Source organism: Garra rufa, chromosome 15, assembly GCF_049309525.1.
Source record: "Garra rufa chromosome 15, GarRuf1.0, whole genome shotgun sequence".
Classification (NCBI taxonomy): domain Eukaryota; kingdom Metazoa; phylum Chordata; class Actinopteri; order Cypriniformes; family Cyprinidae; genus Garra; species Garra rufa.
Window position 1 is genome coordinate 13,169,584 of NC_133375.1, and position 24,935 is coordinate 13,194,518.

General features: G+C 37.4%; 1 protein-coding gene across 1 annotated transcript in view; it reads right to left on the reverse strand.

The window, feature by feature from the left end:
• The window catches only part of gfra2a (GDNF family receptor alpha 2a), a 115,073-nt gene that overhangs the window by 19,538 nt on the left and 70,600 nt on the right, over positions 1 to 24,935 (reverse strand). Inside the window, exons 5-7 of the mRNA XM_073819804.1 lie at positions 4,689 to 4,798; positions 3,191 to 3,349; positions 526 to 593 (exon numbers count right to left, since the gene is read on the reverse strand). Of these exons, the coding sequence (XP_073675905.1) occupies positions 526 to 593; positions 3,191 to 3,349; positions 4,689 to 4,798 (337 nt within the window). The remainder of the gene's footprint in view (positions 1 to 525; positions 594 to 3,190; positions 3,350 to 4,688; positions 4,799 to 24,935) is intronic.

Consider the following 24,935-nt stretch of genomic DNA (forward strand, 5'->3'; position numbering starts at 1 on the left):
ATATCTACTGCTTACGAGTCCTCTGGTCTCCCATCTCCCCTGGGACTCAAGGCTCACTCCACTCGAGGTCTATCTGCCTCGAAAGCTCTGACAGCAGGTGTCCCCATCCAGGACATCTGCAATGCTGCGGGTTGGTCCTCGCCCCTGACGTTCGTCAGGTATTACGAACTCGACCTCAGAGCCGCTCCAGGCTCCGCTGTCCTCTCGACTTAGCGAGACTAGGTCCAGAGAGTCAGCCACCTCCCTAGCCAGGAGGAGACTTCTCAAGGCGCATTCTTTCTGCAGAAAGAAGAGAAGTCACTTTCGCCACTAAGAGATCTGCATCCTCAACCTTTTTGTCCGTGGAAAACTAGACAAAAGCCTTACTCTCGCGTTCTGTTTCTGTTACCAGACCGAGCTCTTCAGTCCCTCTTGTTCTGGCAGAATCCCAGACAAAGGACTAAGACTCCTCGTGAGCCCAAGGGCCGAGGGGTGCCTCTTGCACTGGCTGGCGAACCAGGCAGAGGTTCACTTGTTCTCGTGTACCTGAGAGCCGAGAACCATACAGCCCTCTTGTCCACGGAATGCTAGACAGGGGCTCTCTCTTTTCCACCCTGGTTGAACAGACACTGCGCAGGGCTTGGAAATTATGGGGGCGTTGGTAGTCTCGTTCCCCATAGCGTTCCATGACGCGGCTCGAGTTCCCAGAAGGGAACGTCTCGGGTTACGTATGTAACCTTAGTTCCCTGAGGGAACGAGACGCCGCGTCTCGGACCATAATTCCCGCACCCTGCGGCGCTCGCTTCATTCCTTAGAGCTGCCGCCGGCTTCAAACGCACCTGCTTTATACTTCCTGGTCGATGACGTCACCGCGCCTGTGACGTCACCCCCGTCGTTCATTGGTTGTAGACATGATTCAGAGTGCTGCCCGCCAATGGCGTTCCCCATAGCGTTCCATGACGCGGCGTCTCGTTCCCTCAGGGAACTAAGGTTACATACGTAACCCGAGACGATTCCTGTTATTAGTGACTTTATTTCTTCCATGAAAATTGTTAAACAATGTACATTCTTAATACATGCATGTTATTTTTTTATTTATTACTGACATGAGTAAGATATTTCGCATAAAAGACATTCACATATAGTCCTCAAGAGAAAATAATAGCTGATATTATAAAAATTAACCTGTTCAAAAGTTTACATACACTTGATTCTTAATACTGTGTTGTTACCTGAATGATCCACAGCTTTTTTGTTTGTTTGTTTAGTAATAGTAAAGACAACTGAAAGACACACTGAAGACAACTGACGGACTCATATCCAACTATTACATAAGGTTCAAACGCTCACTGATGCTCCAGAAGGAAAAAATATGTATTAAGAGCCAGGGGTGTAAACTTTTGAACGAAATGTGTAAATTATTTCTTGTTTTGCCTAAATATTATATATTTTTTATTTAGTACTGCACTTCAGAAGCTACAGAAGATACTTACATGAACCGCAGAAGACAAAATAAGTTTAATTTACCCTGATCTTAAAATTCAAAAAGTTTTTACCCCTGGTTGAAATGCTGAAAAACCACAGAATTTGTGGGACCTGAAGGATTTTTCTGAAGAACAGCGGGCAGTTTAACATTTCAGGACAAACAAGGAACTCATTAAAAACTATCACAAAAAAAAAATAAAAAAAAAATAAAAATAAATAATAATAATAATAATAATAATAATAATAATAATAATAAAATAAATAAACAGCTGCAGATCATTCAGGTAACAACACAGTATTAATAATCAAGTGTATGTAAACCTTTGAACAGGGTCATTTTTATAAATTCAACTATTATTTCCTCTAGTGGACTCCATGTAAACATCTTTTATGTGAAATATCTTATTCAGGTCAGTACTAAATAAAAAAAATAACATGCATTTTGTATGATCCCTCTTATTTTGGTAAAATTATTAACATTTTGCAGATTCTGCAAGGTGTATGTAAACTTTTGACCTCAGCTGTAAATGTAGATGATGAATGAATTAAAGGGTTAGTTCACCCAAAAATTATTTATTACTCACCCTTGTCTTTTCAAAACCTGTAAGACCTACATTCATTCTTCTTGGGACACAAATTAAGATATTTTTGATGAAATCCAAAAGTTTTTGACCCTGCTTACATGACACAACTGACGTGTTCAAGGCCCTGAAAAGTAGTAAGGACACTGATAAAATATTCCATGTGAATTTTATGAAGCTACAAGAATAATTTTGTATGTAATAATAATAATAATAATAATAATAATAATAATAATAATTTATTCAATTAGAATAACAATTTCTTCTCTTCTGTGTATCCATGTGTTGTGGTACTCTCGTGAATGCACACTAAAGACTGAATGGATGAGAAGAAATTGTTGAATAAGGTTGTTACTTTTGTTTTCTTTGTGCAGCAAAAGTATTCTTGTAGCTTCATAAAATTGCAGTGGTCACATTGACTATTTCATGTCTACTTTTTTCCTGGGCTTTGAATGTTTGGAACGACATGAGGGTGAGTAATTAATTACTAAAGATGGTGCACAATTCTGAAATAATCAAGAGCATCAGCATTACTTTGGAATTGAGAAAAATTTGAATAAAAGTTTTTTAGACAGTTACGTTGTTGTCTATGCAGGGTCAAAAAGCTCTCGGATTTCACCAAAAATATCTTAATTTATGTTCCGAAGATGAACGAAGGTCTTACAGGTTTGGAACGACATGAGGGTGAGTCAGTTTAAATGTCCGAACTGACACATTATCTCTATGAAACACCAAAAAAGGAGTTCTGTAGGAGTGCATGATAAGAAGTCAGACAGGAAGCCTTATTTAGTCTCAGCCTACATGTTTACTTAGTGCTAACAAACATGATGGTAGTCACAAAACAATCGGACATTTATGATTCCGGAAGTGAGGAGCACTTCCTCACATGGAATGAATTTTGTAATGGAAAGTAAACACAAAACATGGCAGGTTTCAAACGTTGTCACTGTAGCAGCAGCATTAAGGATGAAGAAGTAGCAAAGAGACCTATTTCTAAACAACCACTTGCTCATATAAGCACTGCATCCTCAATTACTTATCAAAAAGCTGAGTACAAATTCAGAATTGAATGCAAATGCTGAAAGCTAAGTGGCGACTGAAGCTGGAAGGGACCGACTTTACAGAAGAAAAGCTTTAATAATAACAAAAGAAGAAAGACTTACGGAGACAGGTGTTTTCTCTGAAGTCCTGTAGAAATTTCTCACACTCCTCCTCCTGATTCCCGCTGCCTCTGCAGGTACACCATGGGGAGATGGTGAAGTTTGAGTGACCTGAGTCCATGTAGTTCGGAGTCATATCTGTGCCTATAGGGAGAACAGATGAAAAGAAATAAGTAAATCTAGGTTACTGAATAATATGTATCACAGTGAATTCTGAAATAATCAAGAGCATCAGCATTACTTTGGAATTGAGAAAAACTTGAATAAAAGTCTTTGTGATTTTTCTTATTGATCAATGAGTGAGTCAAAAAGCAAATTTTTGTTCAGTTTAATTATATTTAATGTGCTCTTAAAGGGATAGTTCACCCAAAAATTCTGTCATTAATTACTCACACTCATGTCGTTCCAAACCCATGTGACCACTGTTCATCTTTAGAACCTAAATTAAGATATGTTTTGATGAAATCCGAGAGCTTTCTGACCCTTGACTAGACAGCAATGCGACTGAGACGTTCAAAGCCCAGAAAGGTAGTAAAGACATTGTTAAAATAGTTCATGTGACATCAGTGGTTCAACCATAACTTTATAAAGCTACTAGAATACTTTTTGTGCACAAAGAAAACAAAAATATCTTTACTCAACAATTTCTTCTTTTCCATGCAGTGTTGCCAAGTCTGCGGTTTTCCCACGGAATTGGGTTACTTTCATACTGTTGCCGTGGTTCGTTTTTTTTATGTCCGCGGGTTGAATTTTAGATGCTGAAATGCTAATTTATCCCACCAAAAAAACATGTATTTTAAACCCCCGGAATGCGGATTTTGTGAAAACCTGGCAACACTGCTTCCGCCCAGTTCCTGCCACCATTCATGAGATGCATGTGTCATGGTACTCTTGTGAACGTGCATTGAAGACATGGAAGAGAAGAAATTGTTAAATAAATTCATTATTTTTGTTTTCTTGAACAACTGATGTCACGTGGACTATTTTAACAATGACAATACTACCTTTCTAGGTCTTGAATGTGTCAGTTGCGTTGCTGTCTATGCAGGGTCAGAAAGCTCTTGGATTTCATCAAAAATATCTTAATATGTTTTCCGAAGATGAACAAAGGCCTTATGCGTTTGGAACGACATGAGGGTGAGTAATTAATTACTAAAGATGGTGCACAAACGTTTCATAAAATATTAATAGTACTTTTCTCATGTTTTTGAAAGCTTACCAAGGCTGTATTTGTATACTGTAATATAGACATTTTTAAAATTTAAAGGACTGTTTTCTATTGTATTATATTTTAAAATTTAGTTTATTTCTGTAATGCAAATCTGAATTTTCACCAGCTATTACTCCAGTCTTCAAAGTCAAAAGTCATTACTGTCTCTTTTGATGATTTTAATGCATCCTGCATGAATAAAAGTAATTTTGAATGGTAGTGTATGTGTAAAAAGAATAATTTCAACATAAAAGATAGATTAATTTGCCTCACCAATGAGTCTGGTGTAAGACGCAAGGCAGGCCTGATAGTCATCGTTGAGGCAGCTGCTGATGGAGTGAGGGGTCATCTGACAGTTTGTGTGGAAATCAGCCAGTCGTGACCTTGGCACAAAAACACAACAGCAACATGCCAACATGAAACCACTTTCCATGAAAAACAAAATGCAGTCAGTCTATAGTTTTGCCTAGGGGTGAACAATTGGGGAAAGTTTGTGCGTGTGTGTTTATGCCTGAAGAGGCCAGCTGTACTCCACAAAGGACAGAGTTGGAGTCTGTGCATGTTCAGAGGCATCTTCAGCTTCACACATCACTGCTTTTTCTTCAATATAAGGGGAAATCATGACCATTTCTCTCTCTTTTACTGTCTTTCATTCTTTCTCTCTCTTTTTTCCTCCGTCCATTAGTTAGTCATCGTTGTTGACCGTGACCGCAGCATGTCTGTGGTTCAGAGGCATCCTGAGGGTCAGGCAGCAGACAGGACATCCTCTCTGAGAGCACAAGAGCTTCCACAAATACTTGAACTCTCTTCTTAAAGCACAGCCTTCCAATCTCTGTCTGTTTAAGGCAATAAATAAACCAATGGCAATTTGTTGTTGCAGAGAATTTTAAACAAGTGGGACAAGTTTACAGACGCCATCGACTTGCAGTATTTCTGTCTGCCTCCTACAGGAGATCTGGGAGCACTGCTGTGTGGCCCAACAATTGAACAGACACAGCGGACGTTTCTCAACACCCACAGACATCACCAGTCCAACCACACACACAACACATAGTCATTTGTCCTTTACATTTACAGTCATTTCTGTGTTGTTTGGTCGCTTATTTAGACTGTTTATAACATGATCTCATTAGTAGTCATTCTGTAGGTATTGTTGGTTCCAGCACACATACATTTTAATACGTTTGCACACTAACGCATACATTATAACATACAGACAGTCTCTAAAACATTACCATTTTATGTAAAAGTGACTTTACACTAAAAAGTTTTCACCAGTTTCAACTTAAAAACTATAGCAGCTGCCTTAAAATTTTAAGTTAAATCAACTTAAGTCATTTCAACTTACAAGTTAAATCAACTCATTTTATTGTAATAATTTAAAATGACTTGTAGTTTTAAGCTGATTTAACTTAAGATTTTAAGGCAGCTACTGAACCAAAGAATTTGTGGGACCTGAAGGATTTTTCTGAAGAACAGCAGGCAGTTTAAAGGGATGGTTCGGAGTAGAATTGACTTCATTGCTATGCACTCCGAAGCCCATGTAAATACCCCATCCGAAGTTTTTTTTTACCTTAGTCGAACATTTATGGAGATATTAGAGTTTTTCGAATTGCTTGTTACAGGAGTGAATGGTACATGTGATGTATCTCGTAAATTGCACCACTAAACGTGCAAGTAATCTTACCAAACTTGTACAGTAGTGTAAATAGGTTATGTACTCACAAAACGCTGCATCAGAACATTTGTAAGTCCACCATGAGTGTTTTAAAAACACGTTTTAGCCGATCCCTACTAGTCTCAAAAACTACAAATGGCGACACGTCGACGTCACTTCCCTGGTTTGAAAAAAGCACGTAAAAGTCCTCCTACAAGTTGACATGCAGACAGATGTAGTAGGAGGACTTTTACATGCTTTTTTCAAACCAGGAAAAAGACATCGACTTGTAGTTTTTGAGACTAGTATTTCTCGGGTAAAACGTGTTTTTAAAACACTCATGGTGGACTTACAAATGTTCCGATGCAGCGTTTTGTGAGTACATAACCTATTTACACTACTGTACAAGTTTGGTAAGATTACTTGCACGTTTAGTGGTGCAATTTACGAGATACATCACATGTACCATTCACTCCTGTAACAAGCAATTCGAAAAACTCTAATATCTCCATAAATGTTTGACTAAGGTAAAAAAAAACTTCGGATGGGGTATTAAGATGGGCTTCGGAGTGCATAGCAATGAAGTCAATTCTACTCCGAACCATCCCTTTAACTGTCCAGGACAAACAAGGGGCTTTTTTATGTTTTATGTTTATAAAGCTGTGCACGCAAAATACTTTCACAATTAGATACCATCAGCAAGTTCATATTATATGTTTTAGCATGTATATTTTTACTGTATTCTGCAGCTGTGTAAATGCAATGAGTCTTACATTACTCAGTTTGTCCAAACAAACAGTGTATATGTTCTTTATTGTTTATAAAGGTGAAGGTTTTGAAAATTTACTGAGGAAATCAGTTCATCATGCTAACAAATAAAGTTTTCCTCAAAGACAGAAATCCAAAGAGGCCCTGTAGCCTTTCTACTTTTCATACAGTGCCCAAAACAATGAAATTATATTTAATCATAAACATATTTTATGTTAAATATACAGATACGTGGAGTGTGATTTTTCACTGAGGATTCACTGAACTAGCAAGCAATAAAATCACATCATGGTGCACCTCTTATAGTCCATCTTGTTAGGACAAAAAAAAAGTTCAAATCTACAGTCAGCCTTGCATTTGCGTCATTCATACAGTATATGAATGTATATTCATATATATTGTATTACGGTAGTTCATAAAATGTATTACGGTAGCTCAACAGAAGAATGGTTTCTCAAACTAACCCTATTATTAAAACCGGATCACAAAAGTTTCAGTGCATCATGTTATCATTACTGTGTTTTGCAGACATTATCTCCAGTCTTAGAAACTTCTCCTGTTGTTCAAGTGCCCTTTGTTGCACTTTAAAGTTTGAGTCAGACAGAAAGTAGAGTTAGAAGTGGGTCTCTGTGGAATGTAGTACTACTAAACACAGGTACGGTCCCAGTGGCATCCGGTGTGTATTTAACTCATACACCCTCCCTCCTTTGTAAATGCACCTTTTAATTAGCATACAGCTAAAGACCCTGCTGTGATTTACATGTCTAATTACATCTGTTCACGCTGCTGGAATCAAATGGAGAAGAGCAAAAAATATTGATGTACCAGTTGGGTTCCCAACATGATATAAATACTTGAAAGAATAGAGGCTGGAAGTCATAAAACTTCAGTAAACTTTCCAAGCTCCCTGTTCTAACTTTTTTTTCTTTTAACTCTTACACAATACGACAAACAGGCGTGATGTTTTATATCCTGTAATACATTTACAATGTTTTTGTTTTTCGAAGCAAAACCAACAACGTCCAGTGAAATATATACTTGACAAAATGTTGGCAAAAGCAAAGTTTATTCCAATGCATTTAAGTATAAATAATGCAACAGCTCATATCCTACATAAATTATTGCAAGGATTTCTGTGAAAAATCAAGGCTTACAAAAACTGTGCTACAGTCTGTTGTGAATGAACCTGTAAGTTGAAACACATTGCTCAGCAGCAGCGTGTGGTAAACTTCTGAAATGCAGAGGCAAACTTCCCTCCCAGTGTTTGTTTTATCTTCAGTCCAATGTAAATTAATTTACCAGTTACATTTGATATTTTACAAAGTTCCCAGGCACATGGAATACTATTGACCATACACTACACTCTCAGAAAAAGGTACAAAGCTGTCACTGGGGTGTTACCCTAAGGTACAAAAGCTAAAATGTACATATTTGTACTTTATTTACCCCAAAATATTTACATATTAGTACCTCAATAATTGAGTCATTCCCCAGCTCAAATTTTTGATTTTGCTAATATTAAGGAAAGACAGACATGTATAGTGATGAAAGCTACAATATTAAAAGTTATGGATGAATATTTACTGAGTAATCCACCATTTTGTAGAGGGGGTCAAAATGGCAACTGTAAATGGTAATATTCAATGATCTGGACATGGAGCCTTATTGAGTTCCCCATATGTCTGGGAGTGAATGATGTAGGGCCTTGAAAATAAAGATTCCAAAAGTAAGGTTTACTAAGAACTAGAATCTACTTGCTATATCTTTAATACTTCTTGAGACACACAAACGTTGAAAAAAAAAAAGAATATTTATGGCACTCCAACAGGTATGTTCAATGCAGTTTTCTTGACAGAAGGAAACAAGATACATTTCTAGTTTCAACATTTTTTTTTCTTCAGACATTCCTCTTTAAAAGAAAAGAAGTATCATATTTTTGCAAAGTGACTCACGTTTAGTTTTTGACCACTGAAAATGTCTTGAATGATTTACTCCTAGAGCCATATTCAAATTCCAATATCTCTGGAACTGAACCATACAGGGCCTTAACAATTAAAACACCAAAAGTAAAGTTTGTTAAGATCCAATATCTAAAAGGGTATTAAGATATATTTAATACTTCTTGAGTAAAAGACATGTAAACTTCAGAGAAAAAAAAAATTAAAAAGTGCTGTTTCTCTATTTTTGAATGGTCAGTATTGGCACATAATGCAACAAAGATTGCTAAAGTAAACAGAATTTACTAACAGAACTACAAAGATTTGTGCAAAAGTAACATTATGATGCTGAAATCGTTCTGAAGTTATTTTTACCCCCTTGTAATTTTGCTCTGAATCTCAGGAGAAAATTGCCATTTTTAACCCCCTCTACAAAATAGTGGACTACTCAATAAATATTCATCCATGACATATAAAATTTTGGCTTACATCACTATACATGTCCATCTTTCTTCAGAAAAAAATATTAGCAAAATCAAAAAATTGAGCTGTGGACCTTTGGTTGAGTTGACACGGTATGACCCAATTGTATACACTGATGAGCCATTACATTATGACCACCCCCAGCCTAGAGTAATCGACAACTGGCAAATAAATGGTGCCACAGCATATATACCACCTGGGGACCGGCATTTCGGTCAGTAGAGTGTTTTGTGTCAGAATGTGTATTGCTGATGAATTATTGAAGTTTGCCAAAAGACAAATTGTGATGGAAAGGCTCCTCGGAACTTTGTTCTCAGAAACTGCGCACCTTGTGGGTTGTTCATGGCCTGTTGTAGTACAGTAAGTATGTATCAAAAATGGTACATGAATGACCAAACAACAAACTGTCATCCAGCTGTAATCGTCTTCTGCTCATTGATGCCAGAGGGGAGCGGAAACTGTGGTACATTGTTCACAGTGACCGCAGGGCCCCAATGCAACAAATCACCAACAGCTACAACAGTGGTGACCAGGGAAATGTGTCACAGCACATAGTTTATCGCAGCCTTCTGCATATGGACCTGCATAGCCAGCGACCCAGCTGGTTCACCATGCTAACTGCACACCATCACCAAATGAAGGGCCCAAGATGATTGAGATTGGACCGTGGCTTGGTATGACGAATCAAGATTTCTGGTGCATCAAGTTGATGGTTACCAACAGAGGCTATGGCACCAGGAATGCCCTGTTAATCAGACACAGGCCCATGGCAGTGGTGTTATGCTGTGGGCGCTGTTTTCTTGGGACCCTTTAGTGACCAAGCACACCCATTCATGGCAACTGTGTTTCCTGCCGGTGATGGCCATTACCAACAGGATAATGCGCCATGCCACACTTCCGGAATTGTCAAGGAGTGGTTTGAGGAACATGATGGTGAATTTTTGTTAATGCATTGGCCTCCAAATTCACCTGACAGAAACCCAGTCAAAAAAAGCAGCTTCGCGCTACATCGCCACCACCCCACAATGTGCATGAACTGAAGGACCTGCTGTTGACATTATGGTTCCAGATAACCCAGGAGACATATCACCACCTTGTCGAATCAGTGCCTCTTTGTGTGGCTGCTGTTTTGTGGGATAAAGAAGGTCCTACAGGTTTCTGGATAAGTGGTCAAAAAGTAATGGCTCATTAGTATATATTAGTTTATGCAACAGTCATTTCTGGTTCTCGAATCTGATAAGCGAAGTGCAATATTCGAACAATTTAGAAACTCCCGTTTCACCGTTTGTATCACTCCACATGTGGTATTTCCCACAGCGAGTGTTATGGTGCATGTCCAAATCCACTATTTTATAATTAATACAGTTTTAGTGTCACGGAATGCAGTTTTAAGAGTTGTTTTAGGTGAGAATGTACTTAAGTATGTAAGGTTTGTTAATATAAATCAGCGGTTCTCAAAGAAGTGGACATCGCATGATATTCCACCATGATTCCAGTTCGAAGAGAGTGTATATGTTCCATTTAAAGGTCATTAAAGTGTGCAAGACATGAATTTTAATTGTATTTATTATGGAAGTTATTTTTACTTTCAACAACACCTTGTAAGACGCAGCCAGCAAATGCACTGAGCAGCACTGTCATCGGAGATCAACTTAAATAGATGAAAGGATAGTACGACAAAGATATTGCTTTTCTCAGCGGTCATTCAAACTAATGTTTTATTGTGAATATGAGATTGAGTCGAAGAATGAATGCAGTATCAGATGCAGGTAATCAAACTCGCTCAGTCCATCTCTCTCTCATAATACTCTACATAATATAGTAAACTTTTAATACAGTAATACAATAAGCTTTCAATGAAACAACTCAAAGTAGCAAGAGATTTGGACTCAGCTGTTAAACTGAGAGTTGAATCTCAGTTTGAAAGATGATTCTAAAGACACTCCATTGTTTCTTATGTATTTACACACTTGTACCATCAAACTGCTGTATAATTGCAATATCACACTTGTAGCCGTGTGATATGGCTGTATATCGGCACACGATATATAGAGAAATGATTAGTTCACACAGTATTTGGTCTTTTATTTTGTAATATTTGTTTTATTATTGTATTGTTGATTATTTTCTCTCTATATCCTTCTAGGAAACTACATTCCTGCTCTTCAGCTACATCTTCTGAGACACTGATAGGCATAGTGACAAGTGGTGGACACTGTTTTCCCCCATGTGACCAAGAATTGAAATTGCTGCTTGTCTTAGACTCAATCAATAGTAATATCTCTTATTCCCTCACCTACAGCAACAACATTATCAGGGGACGGAAAACTAGACCTCCTTTAGTTTCTACTACATTAACCAGCTAATGAAGCAAATAATGCTTGTCTTATTTGTTCTATGTCTTATTTGTTCTTCCCCTCTCTTACGGTATTAGTTGTAATCTCCAAGCACATTGCGCTTTTCCTTTTTGTTTGAGTGTAATGAGATTTTTTCCCTCTAATTTTAGACAGACTTTTCTCCATCTGCCTTATTGGTCAAATGAAGTACTCATCCTGCTAACGCGTTTAAGCTCAAAGAAGAGGGTTGTTTTGTTTTTATATATCTTTTAGAAGCTGTTATGGTGACTTAACTGTGTCTTATTAGCAGTGGAGATGCAAGAACCTACAAACCGCTGTTTTTCATGGCAAAAGCGAGACAAGATAGACCAAGATAGAAAGGTTGTAGCGGCAGGTTTTGCCTTTCAGGTGAGGACAATATAACTGCTATAATTTACTGTTCACTTGAAGTTTAGAAAAGGCTGTCTAGGATTGTTTGGGCAGAAAGTGCTCTGGCATCAAGATAAAGCACATTTCAGTTCTCGCTAGGACTCCTCTATTATACCTGAGCGGACCACTCACTGCTCAAATTACAGCCTGTCTGCCATCGAAGGGTTAGAAAGGTCCTTTTAGATTCTCTATTCTCTTAGAAAACTCCAGAATGAGCAGTGCTAACAGTCATAAAAAAAAAAATACTGTAATTTGGTCAGTTTTCGTGATAATGAATCTCGATCCAGTGCTCTTCAGGCAAATGGCTAATTAATATCTTTTTAACAATGCTTCTCATTGCCATGCACTAAAACATAGTCAGTTTTAGAACTTACCTTGGATTCAAAGTGTACACGAATTAAATTTTCTATTTGCTTTGTGCTTGATGGACCTTTGTTTGACGCCATTGTTAACATAAATAAAAATGAGGTTGTGAAGGACAGACGTAATTTCGCTAAACGTCCAGTGTTTTGGACCCCACTGACTTTCACTGTATACACAAAAACAGTTGAAACATACCTCAAAATATAATTTTTGCTAAATAATAAAACAAGCAACACCAGCAGTACAAACTATTGAACAGGCTGTTCATACTGCAAGTTTGTTCCTCACAGGGTTAAACGGTACTTGTTTATCTAACAGTAAGAAGAGACTCCATAATCTGATGGCACAGAAGCCAGGTTTTCTTCAAACATTTTGAAGTTGTTTAGCGAATAAAGATTAAAATCTGCTTTCGTTGCACATGGAGCGCCTGAAGCTATGCCTCTCAATTGGCAAATGATGGAGTCACCCTGTACTTGAGAATGAAAGAGCTCTCCTGATGCTGGCTTGAAGGACAAAGAGCTGAGCCACTTTGAGACTAATGATTGACACTGACAAACAAAGGGGCTCTGCACCTTTCGCCAAGAAAGCAATTGAAATGGTCCAATCTCTATTGAATTTCAGACTTATCGATGTTGAGGGCCATTACTGGGCCTTATTACGTTAGATTCATCTTGCAGCAGCGAGGGGGGCATGTTCAGATTTATTGATTCACCCCAGAGAAAATCATTTCTCCTCATAAATTGTATATAGTAAATTTGAAATATTTAACTTAAAAAGAGACAGTGCTGCTTTTGCAGTTTGTATGATTGTGGGCTTAAGAAACTGTAGAGTAGACAGCATGAACATTTTAAAACAGATGAAAACAAGGCTATGGGGAATAGAAGTACAGCACCTTGGTGTCAATTATTTCTTTCTCCTCCACGAAAGAAGATATTCTGAGGAATATCTCAACTGTTTCTGTCCATAGCATGATTACACATGAAATAGTCTGAGAAAATAGTTCAACACGACAGCAGAATTAACCATTGCATGTCTAGTAATTACTTTGCCAATGTAAAAAAAAAAAAAAAAAAAAAAAAAACTTACATTCACAAATCCTCTCCTGTTGCCTCATGGGACAGAAGTCAGTCATTTGGGTACTTCTTGCCTACTATTTTATGAATACTATGCATTTGGGCATATATTCTAATTAATTTGCCATAGGTTAACTCCACTCGAAGTGTAGAAACAAGTGTCCGACTTATGCATACTTATGCAATTAAACAATTTCAGTTTTTATTTCTAATAAATTTGCAAAGTTGTTACAAATCTGTTTTGTGCTTGGTCATTATGGTGTATGTAGTGTAGATTGAAGTAAAAAAAAGTAATTTAAAGCAGTTTAACATAAGCCACTAACATATTACTTCACTTAATCCTTTTTTTCTCTCATATAAAGGCCTGACTCTTACAAATATCTTGCTCATCCTGGTCAGGGTTATGTTGGAGCAGAAAGTGGGTCAGGGTACCTTGTGTTAAAATCGATCTGTTCTTTGCTTTCTCCCTGTGAGAGCCTATCCAAATCTCTCAGACACATCAGATGCGCTGGAGGAAAAACAACAGAGTGGAGACTTGATCCAGCTTCACATCTATGCATAAAAGAGCTTCTGAGCTGAACAAGCCAAATGATTTGATGCTCAAGTGCCTCCTATGTTTTTTGTGTCTGTCATGGGTCTTCTTACTCATATGTGGTGATACTTTAACACAGCTGCAGTCACCAAACATAGGTTTAAGTTACACGTAAATAATTGAGGTATTCCCCTATTAAATAAGAATGATTATCAAATGGTCCATAGTTCTGGACATGTCTGTTCTGGTCAGTCACTGTTGATCTTTATGATGGCAGAGATATTTTTAGTTTGTCTATTTTTACTAGATTATTCTGTGTTTGCACCAAATCTATTGCTTCTGTCATTATATGTGCTCTGTTCCAAAACCTAGTGAGCTGAGAGGCATTTCATTATTGGATTGCTCCCAGCACAAAGGCTGTTCTAGTCATCTAGCCTACGGTAGAGACCTAGTTTTAGAATTTTAGAATTTAAAATATTAGGGAATCATCACAAACAACTTTTGTGGAAGCAATCCCAAAATGCATTGTGAGGACAGAGGACCAATATCTACAATATCACTTTTAGAAAGATCTTTTCCAGTTGATGAACAATAAAGATATTGAGAATCCATCCAAGAGAGAATCACGGAAATTAAGACTTGTATGACTTAATATAACATCAATTATGTTTCCTACTAAAATATGTCATAGAAAACCTATGAAAGATTTACATTATTTAAAAAATCCATACGTTCCCACTCTGAAAAACTCCTTCAGTGCCTGCGGCGTCATGATAAGTGTTGCAATGTTTAGATCCCTCCAAGATGGCATCTAGAGTTTCTTGTCTCTGCCGTTTGTAATCCCTTTCAGTAGCTGTCTACTAAAAGCCTCAAAGGCATCAGGACTAAAGTGGAGAGAACAAAGACTCGGGTCTTTAGGAAGTTTTTTTCATCCACATCTTCCCATTTTTTCTCCTTGAAAGCCGTGAAGACTTCCATCAATTGTAATGCGGTAAAAACAGCAACAGGGAGCACCAGTATCTTATTTGCAACCATTTCATGTCATCGAAATAACGGCACCCTCTGTAGACCAAAATATGTATATTCACCAGTGTCACAGATGTGAGGGAACTCATCCACTATGACACACAATTGAATCTTGCATTCTGACGCCCATTGTCGGATTGTGTAGTCTGAACCGGGCTTAAGACAGCCTATGTAGGCCACATTTCATCTTATTTGTAACCACTCAAGCAATTCTAAATAAGATATTCAGAATCTGCAATCTGCAAATAAGAGGGAACATACAAAATGCATGTTATTGTTTATTTAGTACTGACCTGAATAAGATATTCCACATAAAAGATACACATATAGTCCACAAATTGGACTTATAGCACATAGTATACATATAGTCCACAAGGTGGGTGAAAACTTTTGAACAGAATGGAGATGTGTACATTTTTCTTATTTTGCCTAAATATGATATTTTTTTCATAGTACTGCCCTTCAGAGGCTACAGAAGATAGTTTCCCAGAAGACAAAATAAATTAAATTTACCCTGATCTTCAAATTCAAAACTTTTTACCCCCCGGCTCTTTTAATACATTTTTTTTTTCTTCTGGAGCATCTGTGAGTGTTTGAACCTTTCGTAATAGTTGCATATGAGTCCCTCAGTTGTCCTGTAAAAAATTGGATCTCAAAATCATACAGTCATTGTTGGAAAGGGTTAAAATACACAAAAATGCTGGAAAACCAAATAATATGTGGGACCTGAAGAAATATTCTGAACAACAGCAGGCAGTTTAACTGTTCAGGACAAACACGGAACTCATGAACAACTATCACTAGACAAAAAACAAAGCTCATTCAGATAAGTATCAAGGGGATGTACACTTTTGAACAGGGTCATTATTTTCTCTTGTGGAGTATATGTAAACATCTTTAATCTCATTCAGGTCAGTACTAAATAAACAATAACATGCATTGTGTATGATCCCTCTTATTTTGGTCAAATAAATACATTTTGCAGATTCTGAAAGGAAGGGTAAACTTTGTGATTGTTAAGGTAAACCTCAACTGTAAACATGCCAAACAAACTTAATCCTTTCTCCAAAGGCCTGACCTTCTCAGTGTCTCTCCATCTTAGTTAAGGTACACAGTATAGCAGCCTCCAATTGTGTAAAATCCCTGCATTATAACAGGTGACCTGGTTTTTTGGAGCACATTATGACAGCTGAATCATGTTGCTTACACAACACAAATACCACCAGATCCGTCAATGACACCATTTTAATTCAGCTCCTTGTCCAGGCTTTTATTATTCTGCGAGTAGTTTAATGTAACTCACTTCTCACCAACAAAACTGCATTTACTACACGATCCATCAAGTGCATCCAAAACCCTTGACTTTGTTTGACTTAATAACCTTCAGTTATTTTCAAATTACATCTTTACTCAAGCTTCTGTGCTGGCAGCTGCTGACAGAATCATATTCAAGACACTGTTTTCAGCCAATGCAGTCACTGGCTTGGTGCCCTTCTACCTGCAATCCATTACCTAACTGTACACTGATGTGACTGGCTACATCCAATTTGGTCGTCTAGGCTTCCTATCACTCCACATAAAAGCCATTGCACTGGGCCAGGTCAGGAAATCTTCCCATACTTCAGCAGAATGCACTGTGATGTGTTTTGTACATATATAAATCAGTAGAAGTCAGAGAAATGTTGATTATACTGTATAGTTTTATATGTTCAGCCTTTTGTTGTTCTACATAAACATGCATTAGGTAAACATCTTTGACCACTGCACTGCAGTTTATTGCTTTTAGTCTCCCCTTGTGAAAAATAAGTGCGCTTAAAGGGATGTTTTACTCCAAAATGAAAATTCTGTCATCTTTTACTCACCCTCAAGTTGTTTTAAACCTGCCTGAATTCCTTTCCTCTGTGGAGCATAAAAGGAGATATTTTGAAGAAAATATCTTTTTGCGTTTAGCAGAAGAAAGACATTCATCTGTGTCTGAAACAACTGCATACCACATTTATAAACACAAGAACACAGTGTCTTATGTAGACAATAGGCATCAAGGCACCTCTCTACAATTTAGAGCACAGCTCATTTGTGCAGTTTCTTGTGACATTTTAAAGTGTCAAGGTTCAAAACAGAAAATTGTCTTTGAACATTTGTTGATACCTCTGCTATTCATGTACCTCTGTTGCTGCAACATGCATATTTAAGCCTTTCTCTCACATCTGGCATTACTGTGCAAAGATAAATAAACTCAGCAGTGGGACAGTCTGCTCATTTGGCATGTTACCCGTATTTGGAAAACACACCACATCCTACTGCACGAAAGCCTGTCAGATTCATATACTTCTCCAGCAGAACCCTGACCCGGCTCCTATTGTGGAGGAATCGATAGCTAACCCTGTCAGTCTGTGCTTTATTTGCCTGGGATGTATGCTCCAAACCAGTCCTGACTGCTGCTAGATTTGGCCTCCCACAAGTCCCCATCAAAACAGATAAACAACATTCATGTACTGTAAATCAGAGCTAAACATTTTTGCGTGTATCTGGGGGGTGAAAATGACTCAAGCAAATGCTTCAGTTCAAATGGCGCCTAGAGTGAAATGTTAACCTTAAACTGTGAGGAAAAAAAAACAAAAAACACACACAATTGGTGTCTGATTTGGCTTGTCACAACCATCAGCACTGTAGTGTCACAATAGACACAGATTCAAACATGAAATGAAAATAGCAGCCTTGAAATATTCCCAATCACAACAGCTAAGAGCAGAGCTACAACAACAGTCATCATAAAAACAGAATCAGAACTGGAGACTCTGAAACTGATCTGACAGAATGACTTCAGCAAAGCTAAGCTGGTCAGACTGGTCTGGTTTCCCGTTTTAGAGGGATTTAGGGTACTGACCGATCTGCTAACCCAGGTAACAAAAACATGTTCTAAGAACATTTTGTTCATGTTCCCAATTAAGTTATGAAAACATTACTTCTGAACGTTTTCGGAATGTTCAGCCTTACCTTTTAAATGTTTTGAAAATATTATTTTTCTTGGTTGTGAGAATGTTAAAAGAATTTTTCAAACATTATGAGAATGTTACATTTGAATGTTCTCTGAATGTAGTAACATTTCAAAAATGTTAGATTTACACAACTAAAATGTTTAGGGAGAAAAATCATTCCATGAATGATGTATAAATAATGTTTTTGTATTAATGTTTTGAGACCTGGGAGGTGTATCATAAAACAAGCTTACCAAATAAGCCAGGCTTATTTCAGTTAGTCTGACGTATTGTCACTTGATTTTGCTCAAAGTAAGTCAGACTAACTGAAATAAGCCTGGCTTATTTAGTAAACTTGTTTTATGAAACACCCCCCTGATAACATTGACAAATGTTGGTTAGCATTCTCTCTGGCAAGGTTCTCACATAATATTAAATTCTGAGGCTGACAGACCAGTTCAAACCAGTTCAAACCAATTAAAACCAGCAGTCTTATGGTGTGTGCACACCAAAAGCAAAACTGAATTATTTGCAAAGTTTGAAAATTTAATTATATCAATGCAAAGATGTAAATTCATGCGGGCCAACGCAAATTGGCCGTCACATCTGCTGCGAACATGCACTATTTGCCTCAGCTGTGTTTTCCACTAAAGTTGAAAAATTTTGACTTGAGTGAAAAATGACACGTTGTCAATTGTGAAGATCTTATTAACACGTTTTATTGTTTTTTACATTTTTATTTACGTGAGTGATGCAAAAAACATCCAGTTATTAATCTAGATTGAGTAATGTGATGCAAATATTCGCTTTACTTCTGGTGTGAACACACCATTAGCTGGTTCTGTATTTCTCTCTCTCTCTCTCTCTCTCTCTCTTTCTCTCTCTTCAGCAGGACTTTATGACCATTTTACAGATCATTTAGTCTAAAATGTACAACATTTTTACTACTTAAGAATCAATTAAAAAGCTATCATCTATGAATTACACCTGAGGATAATAACCAAAACTTTAATCACAAAAATTACAATATAAACAATAGTGAAATAGGATCTTAGTTAATCTACAATTCCATTTATACATTCACAAATATAATTTGTGGTCATATGACTGCATATTAAAGTCTAAAGGCCTGTTCACACCAAGAACAATGTTTATATTAGTGTCAACACCAACGGATAACAGCATATAAGCTGATTCTCAAATTCTCAAGCTATTTAAAATCAAGAGGTTATGCCTTTAATGAAACCAGGATAACCTGCATTGAATATTGCAGAGATCAACACTAAATAAGATAAGTGGCAGTGAAGCAGTGAGTATGTGAACGTTAGAACTTAATAAACAAATCATATCAGTAGCAATGCTGCTTATCAGTCTCTGGAAATTAAATATGCCATGAACTTCCACTCAGCTGAACTGCTCAGAGTGAAACTCTAAATAAAGAATGAGTTTTGCTAAAAAGCGTAGCTATTCTGCTGTAGAAGCTATTACATAAGATGCATAATACCAGAACTAGGGTTTGGGCTAAAAAAACAAATGCATTAATTTGTTGTGTCATATTGACATAAATAGGGCATGGTTAGGGGCAGTCAACTCAAGCTCAACATGCTTTATGAAAGCAAGAGAACAGACTCTCAAAAAGAGAGGGAAGACATGTAATGCTGTTTATGCCTTGGTTGATTTTATTTATTTATTTTCTGTATATTAACTGTATATTGTATATAACTGTATATTAAATATACTGTATAAGCAGTATAAAAATGGTTCTTTTAAATGGAAAGGTTCTGAAAACTGCTGTAAAACACCCTTTTGGAGTGTATATTTTAAGTTCCTGACAAAACTGTAATAAACATACCATGTACATAATTTTTCATTTAACATTTGTTAAAGTTAAAGTTTCCTTTAGAGGGATATGAGAAGGGGAACGAACTAAAATCCAGATCTGTCTTGTTTCAACACAAAATTAAGCCCTGAGAAAATACAGAAAATGAGTGGAAGAATAAAGAAGAATGAAACCAGAAACCAGATTCTAGCTCATGTCACCCAAGCACAATGTACATACATTTCTGATGCTCCTAGCCAAGGCCCAAAGTCATTGACCTCCAGTGACATTTGAACGGGATGAGATACAGCCAGTGAATAAAGCTATTGAGATTGACTCAAACAGTGTTGAATCAGTGAGGTCGCGGGGCCTCCTGTGGCTTTAAATAGTCAAGCCCTGTATGAGGCCGCAGTGTCATTCATTACCCAGTTCATCATGTATTCCTCTGCTCAGACAATACCATCCCTCACAGCTCCGACCGCAGCCGTGGCCAATGAGAGATGATGTGAGGCCAATTTCCACTGCAATGGATTCAAGCCATGAGGCAAGGACGGATAGGGATTGTGGAGATGGATGGGAAGGCAGGCTTATTGTTAGTCAGCCCGGTACAGTTGAAGCACTGTATTAAGCTGACTGTGACATTCATGTTTAATAACGCCAATCCAAACAGCGATCTGTCATTCAAGATGAGCGAATTGATAAAAATGGAAGAATGTGGAATTTTTTTGTGTGTGTGTGAATAGGAACACACACGTCCACACACAAATGCAAAGGCTACACTGTAAAATATTATTGTGATTTTCCACAATAGTCCTGCCTGCTAGTTGCTGTATTTTGACAGTATAGTTTTACAGACCAGGATATGAGCGAGGGTTTCTGTCTCAAACAGTAAAGCAAATTGTACATTTGAATTCCAAGGAATGCATGAAGTTCTAAAACATGTTCTGTCATGACAACTCTCAGAGAGTTTAGCATGGTAATATACATGGCACTGTTAATGTGTGAGGTCTTGGCGGAATAGATCTGCTATGCTGCTGTGGCAGAGCAAGTATCAAGACTTGCTACTGCCAATATATCCACAGACATGCTGCCATGAGCATGCAGGAAATACTCCTGCTGCACATATAACATATGAAATAGCCACCATACATGATATTACCCCATTGCAGATCTATATAGGTGGAGCTGGGGAAGTAGAGGGTTTTAAAGCGCGCTGTCAAGTATTTGAATGTTGAGCAGCAAGCTCATTGGCTGCTGATGTGAAAAGAAAGCAATCCAGCTGCGCCATCTGAATAATGATGTGATTATATCAGATTGAGTTAGACCTATTGGCTTGCGCCATCTAGATTTCCATGAAAGAACTTTGTTTCTTTTGTTTGATTTGAATGCAATAAGTCACATTTGGATACATGATTTTTTATTACATTTAAAAGAATATTAGATTCATTTTCAGGAGAAATTATTCCAGTCTCCAGTGTCACATGATACTCAAAACAACAGGAATTCTGAAGAGGTAGACAGCCACATCTTAATTCAAGGCATTTACAAACGCCAACAACAGGAGAATGGAGGATGCCATGATTGGAGCTGTTCTTGTCAACCAGATCTCATGACGAAAGCGGACCTGTGGGAAATGTCCACTGAGTGGCGCTAGAAGAGTGTTTGCTTTTTCTTGAGAACAGATGAATGTGCATAAGGTACATTTTATGTGACGTTAGTTTTGTATGTGTCACTGACTTCAAATGTCTGTTAAGTGGCACTATAACTCTTGTTTTTGTCATGAGATCAGGAAGGTTTTCACAAAAGGTAGCTAAAGGCAGCCAGAGTTTCGTATGTGTTTGGCCTATCAGCGTACACTTACGTCACTGGTAGTTCCTATAGAACTGTTTCAGAAAGTCTGAAGTTGGAGCTAATTTACGGAGTTCCTAGAACTAAAAACGTTCCTAGTTCCTGTGGTGCGAACATGACAAGAAGTGCATCTGAAACTCTACCAATAGTTCTAGGAACTATGAAAAGGTTCCTTCGGTGTCAAATGGAACACTGATTACCATAATGGTGACTTTCAACAAAACACAGCTGTCCCATAATGCACCACATTTTTTAACAGTCATTTATGATTTTTTTTACGCTGTAATTAATATTTATATATATTAGTCGGCAGCACTATTGGTTTGCATGGCAGTGTGAAAAAGTAAATCCTGCGATTCATCGATCCTAAACAGTCATGAGAGAGAAGAGATGCCTTTTCGCCTACGTTATCTGTCCTTCTATTTCACATAAACACACACCCACGTGAACACCTCCACAGACGTGCCTCCACACAGAGCAAAGAAGAGATTTATGTCCATCCTTTGCTCTCACACAAACATGGGGACTATATGACTGCTTGCATACAATGAGCGCATCGGAGCTTTATCACTAAAGAGCCTAATGCTAAACATAGCACATTTATGCCACACAAGAACAAATCAGTCCTCTTAAAATTCCTCATTAATGCTGCTTCATATCTCCAGTTAACTTACATCTCTGATCTCTCCTTCAAAGTGCTTTCATACCGCTTCAAAGTCAAAAATCAACAGGGAAACATGCACTAAAGATGATTCCCAGATCGAGCGCTTGAACCACGCATCCACTTATTTAAAGAAACAACAGGAACAGTGCGTTCTGTCCTATAAGAAATGTGGGCATGTGTGTCCTTGCGTGATTATTTATTTTCAATCGTTCGAGGGAGTATTCGTATAATTGGTCTCCATTAATGCTCCAGCGATTATTTGGTTATGCATATGTGTTCAATGAACCTATCAGTCATTGCTAAATGCACATTACTACCAAAGGCCATGTTAACAAGACCAGATTGTCTCAGAATTTGAAAGACATTAACGTGTATCAAATCGAATGAATAGTTTTCTTTGAAATGCAGTATTCTGACATATCAGCGGTTCACGCTATGTGGCTATTTCTGCTACATTGCCGAGAATTACAGATAACTGCTCGTCTACCCACATCTTCCTGCATAGCCGCGGATTAAGCGTCGGGATGCTTCACGGTATCTGTAGACTAAAAGCAAATCCATGTTCGATGCCGCTTCTGCAATTTGCATATAATATGCATGACCCTTTCAGGTTTGTGAATGATCGGGCTTCCGTTCCTTTGGTGTATCAGCACCAAATGTTGAACTAAATGCAGTAAAACTAAAATATATTTTATCACTTCAAAACTAACTCAAATAAAAATGGCCATTGGCAAATTAATTTTAGTATTTGATGCATGGTATTTTAAAACCTTTGGAAGCTGTATCTGACAGGATAAAAAGGGTAATTTTATTTTAGGCTTTTTACTTCACAGTTTAGACCTTTTCTTGGAATTCTGAGAAAAAAAGTCTGAATTGCGAGATATAAAACCAAAATTGAGAGACATAAACTTGCGATTGTGCGAAAAAAAGTTAGAATTGTGAAACCTAAACTCAGAATTGCAAGAAAAAAGCCATCATTCTGATTTTATATCTCACAATTATTTTTTATCTGCAAACACTGTGAAAGAACGTAGTATTGCAAGATATAAACAATAAGATCGCAAAACATAAAAGATAAGACTTATCGCAAAAGAAATAGTCTGAATTGTGAGATAAAAACCTTTTTTTCTAAGGCAGAAACTTTTACAAGTGCTTTGCAACATGAATCCCACTAGATAGCAATAATACTAGACAGAGATGAAAATATTAGCAACCCTAATACTAAAACTTAAACATTAAATAAACTCAATTTAGAAAATGCTAAAATAATAACAAATGCACATATTCACAGCTAAATCCGTGAGTGGGCTGGATTTGACAGGCATTGACAGAGTGATCCAGCAATGGTCCACTGGTAAGTGGTAGTGGATAGGCTTGTGTTAATAAAATGGTTGGCTGTTAAATCACAGGGAAACACAGTAAAAGTGATGTACTAATGTTCGGTTCAGCCTAATTGAACACTGTCTTGTCAATTAAGCAGAAAGTCTCTTCTGTTTCTAATAGAAGGTTCTTAAAATGTCTGCAATTACTTTCCTGGCAAAGGCTCAAGGCACTAATAGAATATGGTGGAGGGAAAGAGCAGGCTTTAATTTCAAAGCAACATTAAATGCATCGTGTATAACCTTAAAATGAAATGGCAAATGAGTGCAAGGTATGCTTAAGCAAACATCAAATATAAACTTTACATTCAATTTAACAGGTACTTCAAAAGTAGTATTTTCTGGGGTGTTGTAGTGGTTAAGGTCCAGAGCAGTTAAATGGAGGATTGCTAGTTCAGCAAAGAGTGAGCTATGAGCCAACACCACTGTACCCTTGAGCACAATGCACATTACTATTAAAGCCCTTGAGCAAAGCACTTAAAGAAACAGTTCATCCACAAAAAAGGGCTTCCACACCCATCTGACTTCCTTTCTATCTTAAAACCTAAGAGGACTGTTTTTTTGCACCATATTTTGGACAATCTTTTTAATATCATAAAAAGTGAATAAGGACTGGGGATGTCTCTAAAGTGTCTTTACTCCAAGTCAGTACAGCTGTTTTGTGTGAAGAACTGAGGTTGATATTTTATAATACTTTTATTGTGCTTTAGTGTCCTTTTGAACCTTGAAAGAAAGGGAACTGGAGCTTTCAAGCTTCAAAAAGAAAACAAAAGCACCAAATATCAAGCGTACAAAAAGTCATCTTATGAAGCCATTCAATGAAATCACTTGTTTTTCAGTGAATAATGACTTCTGGTAACACTTATAAAAGATACTTGGGTCATTCCGTGTCCCCAGCTCAAATTTTTAATTTTGCTAATGTTTTTCTGAAGAAAGATAGACATGTAGTGTTGAAAGCCAAAACATTAAATGTCATGAATGAAATATTTACTGAGTCATCCACTATTTTGTATAGGGGGGTCAAAATGGCAATTTTCACTTGAGATTCACAGCCAAATTACAAGGGGGTAAAACTGACTTCAGAAAGAAGGTAGCATCTGACGTTATTTTTACACAGGGATTGGTAGGTCTGTTAGTAAAATCTGTTGACTTTAGCAATCTTTGTTGCAGTATATGCCTGTGGTGACTGTTCAAAAATTGAGACAGCACTTTTAAAGTTGTTTCTCCA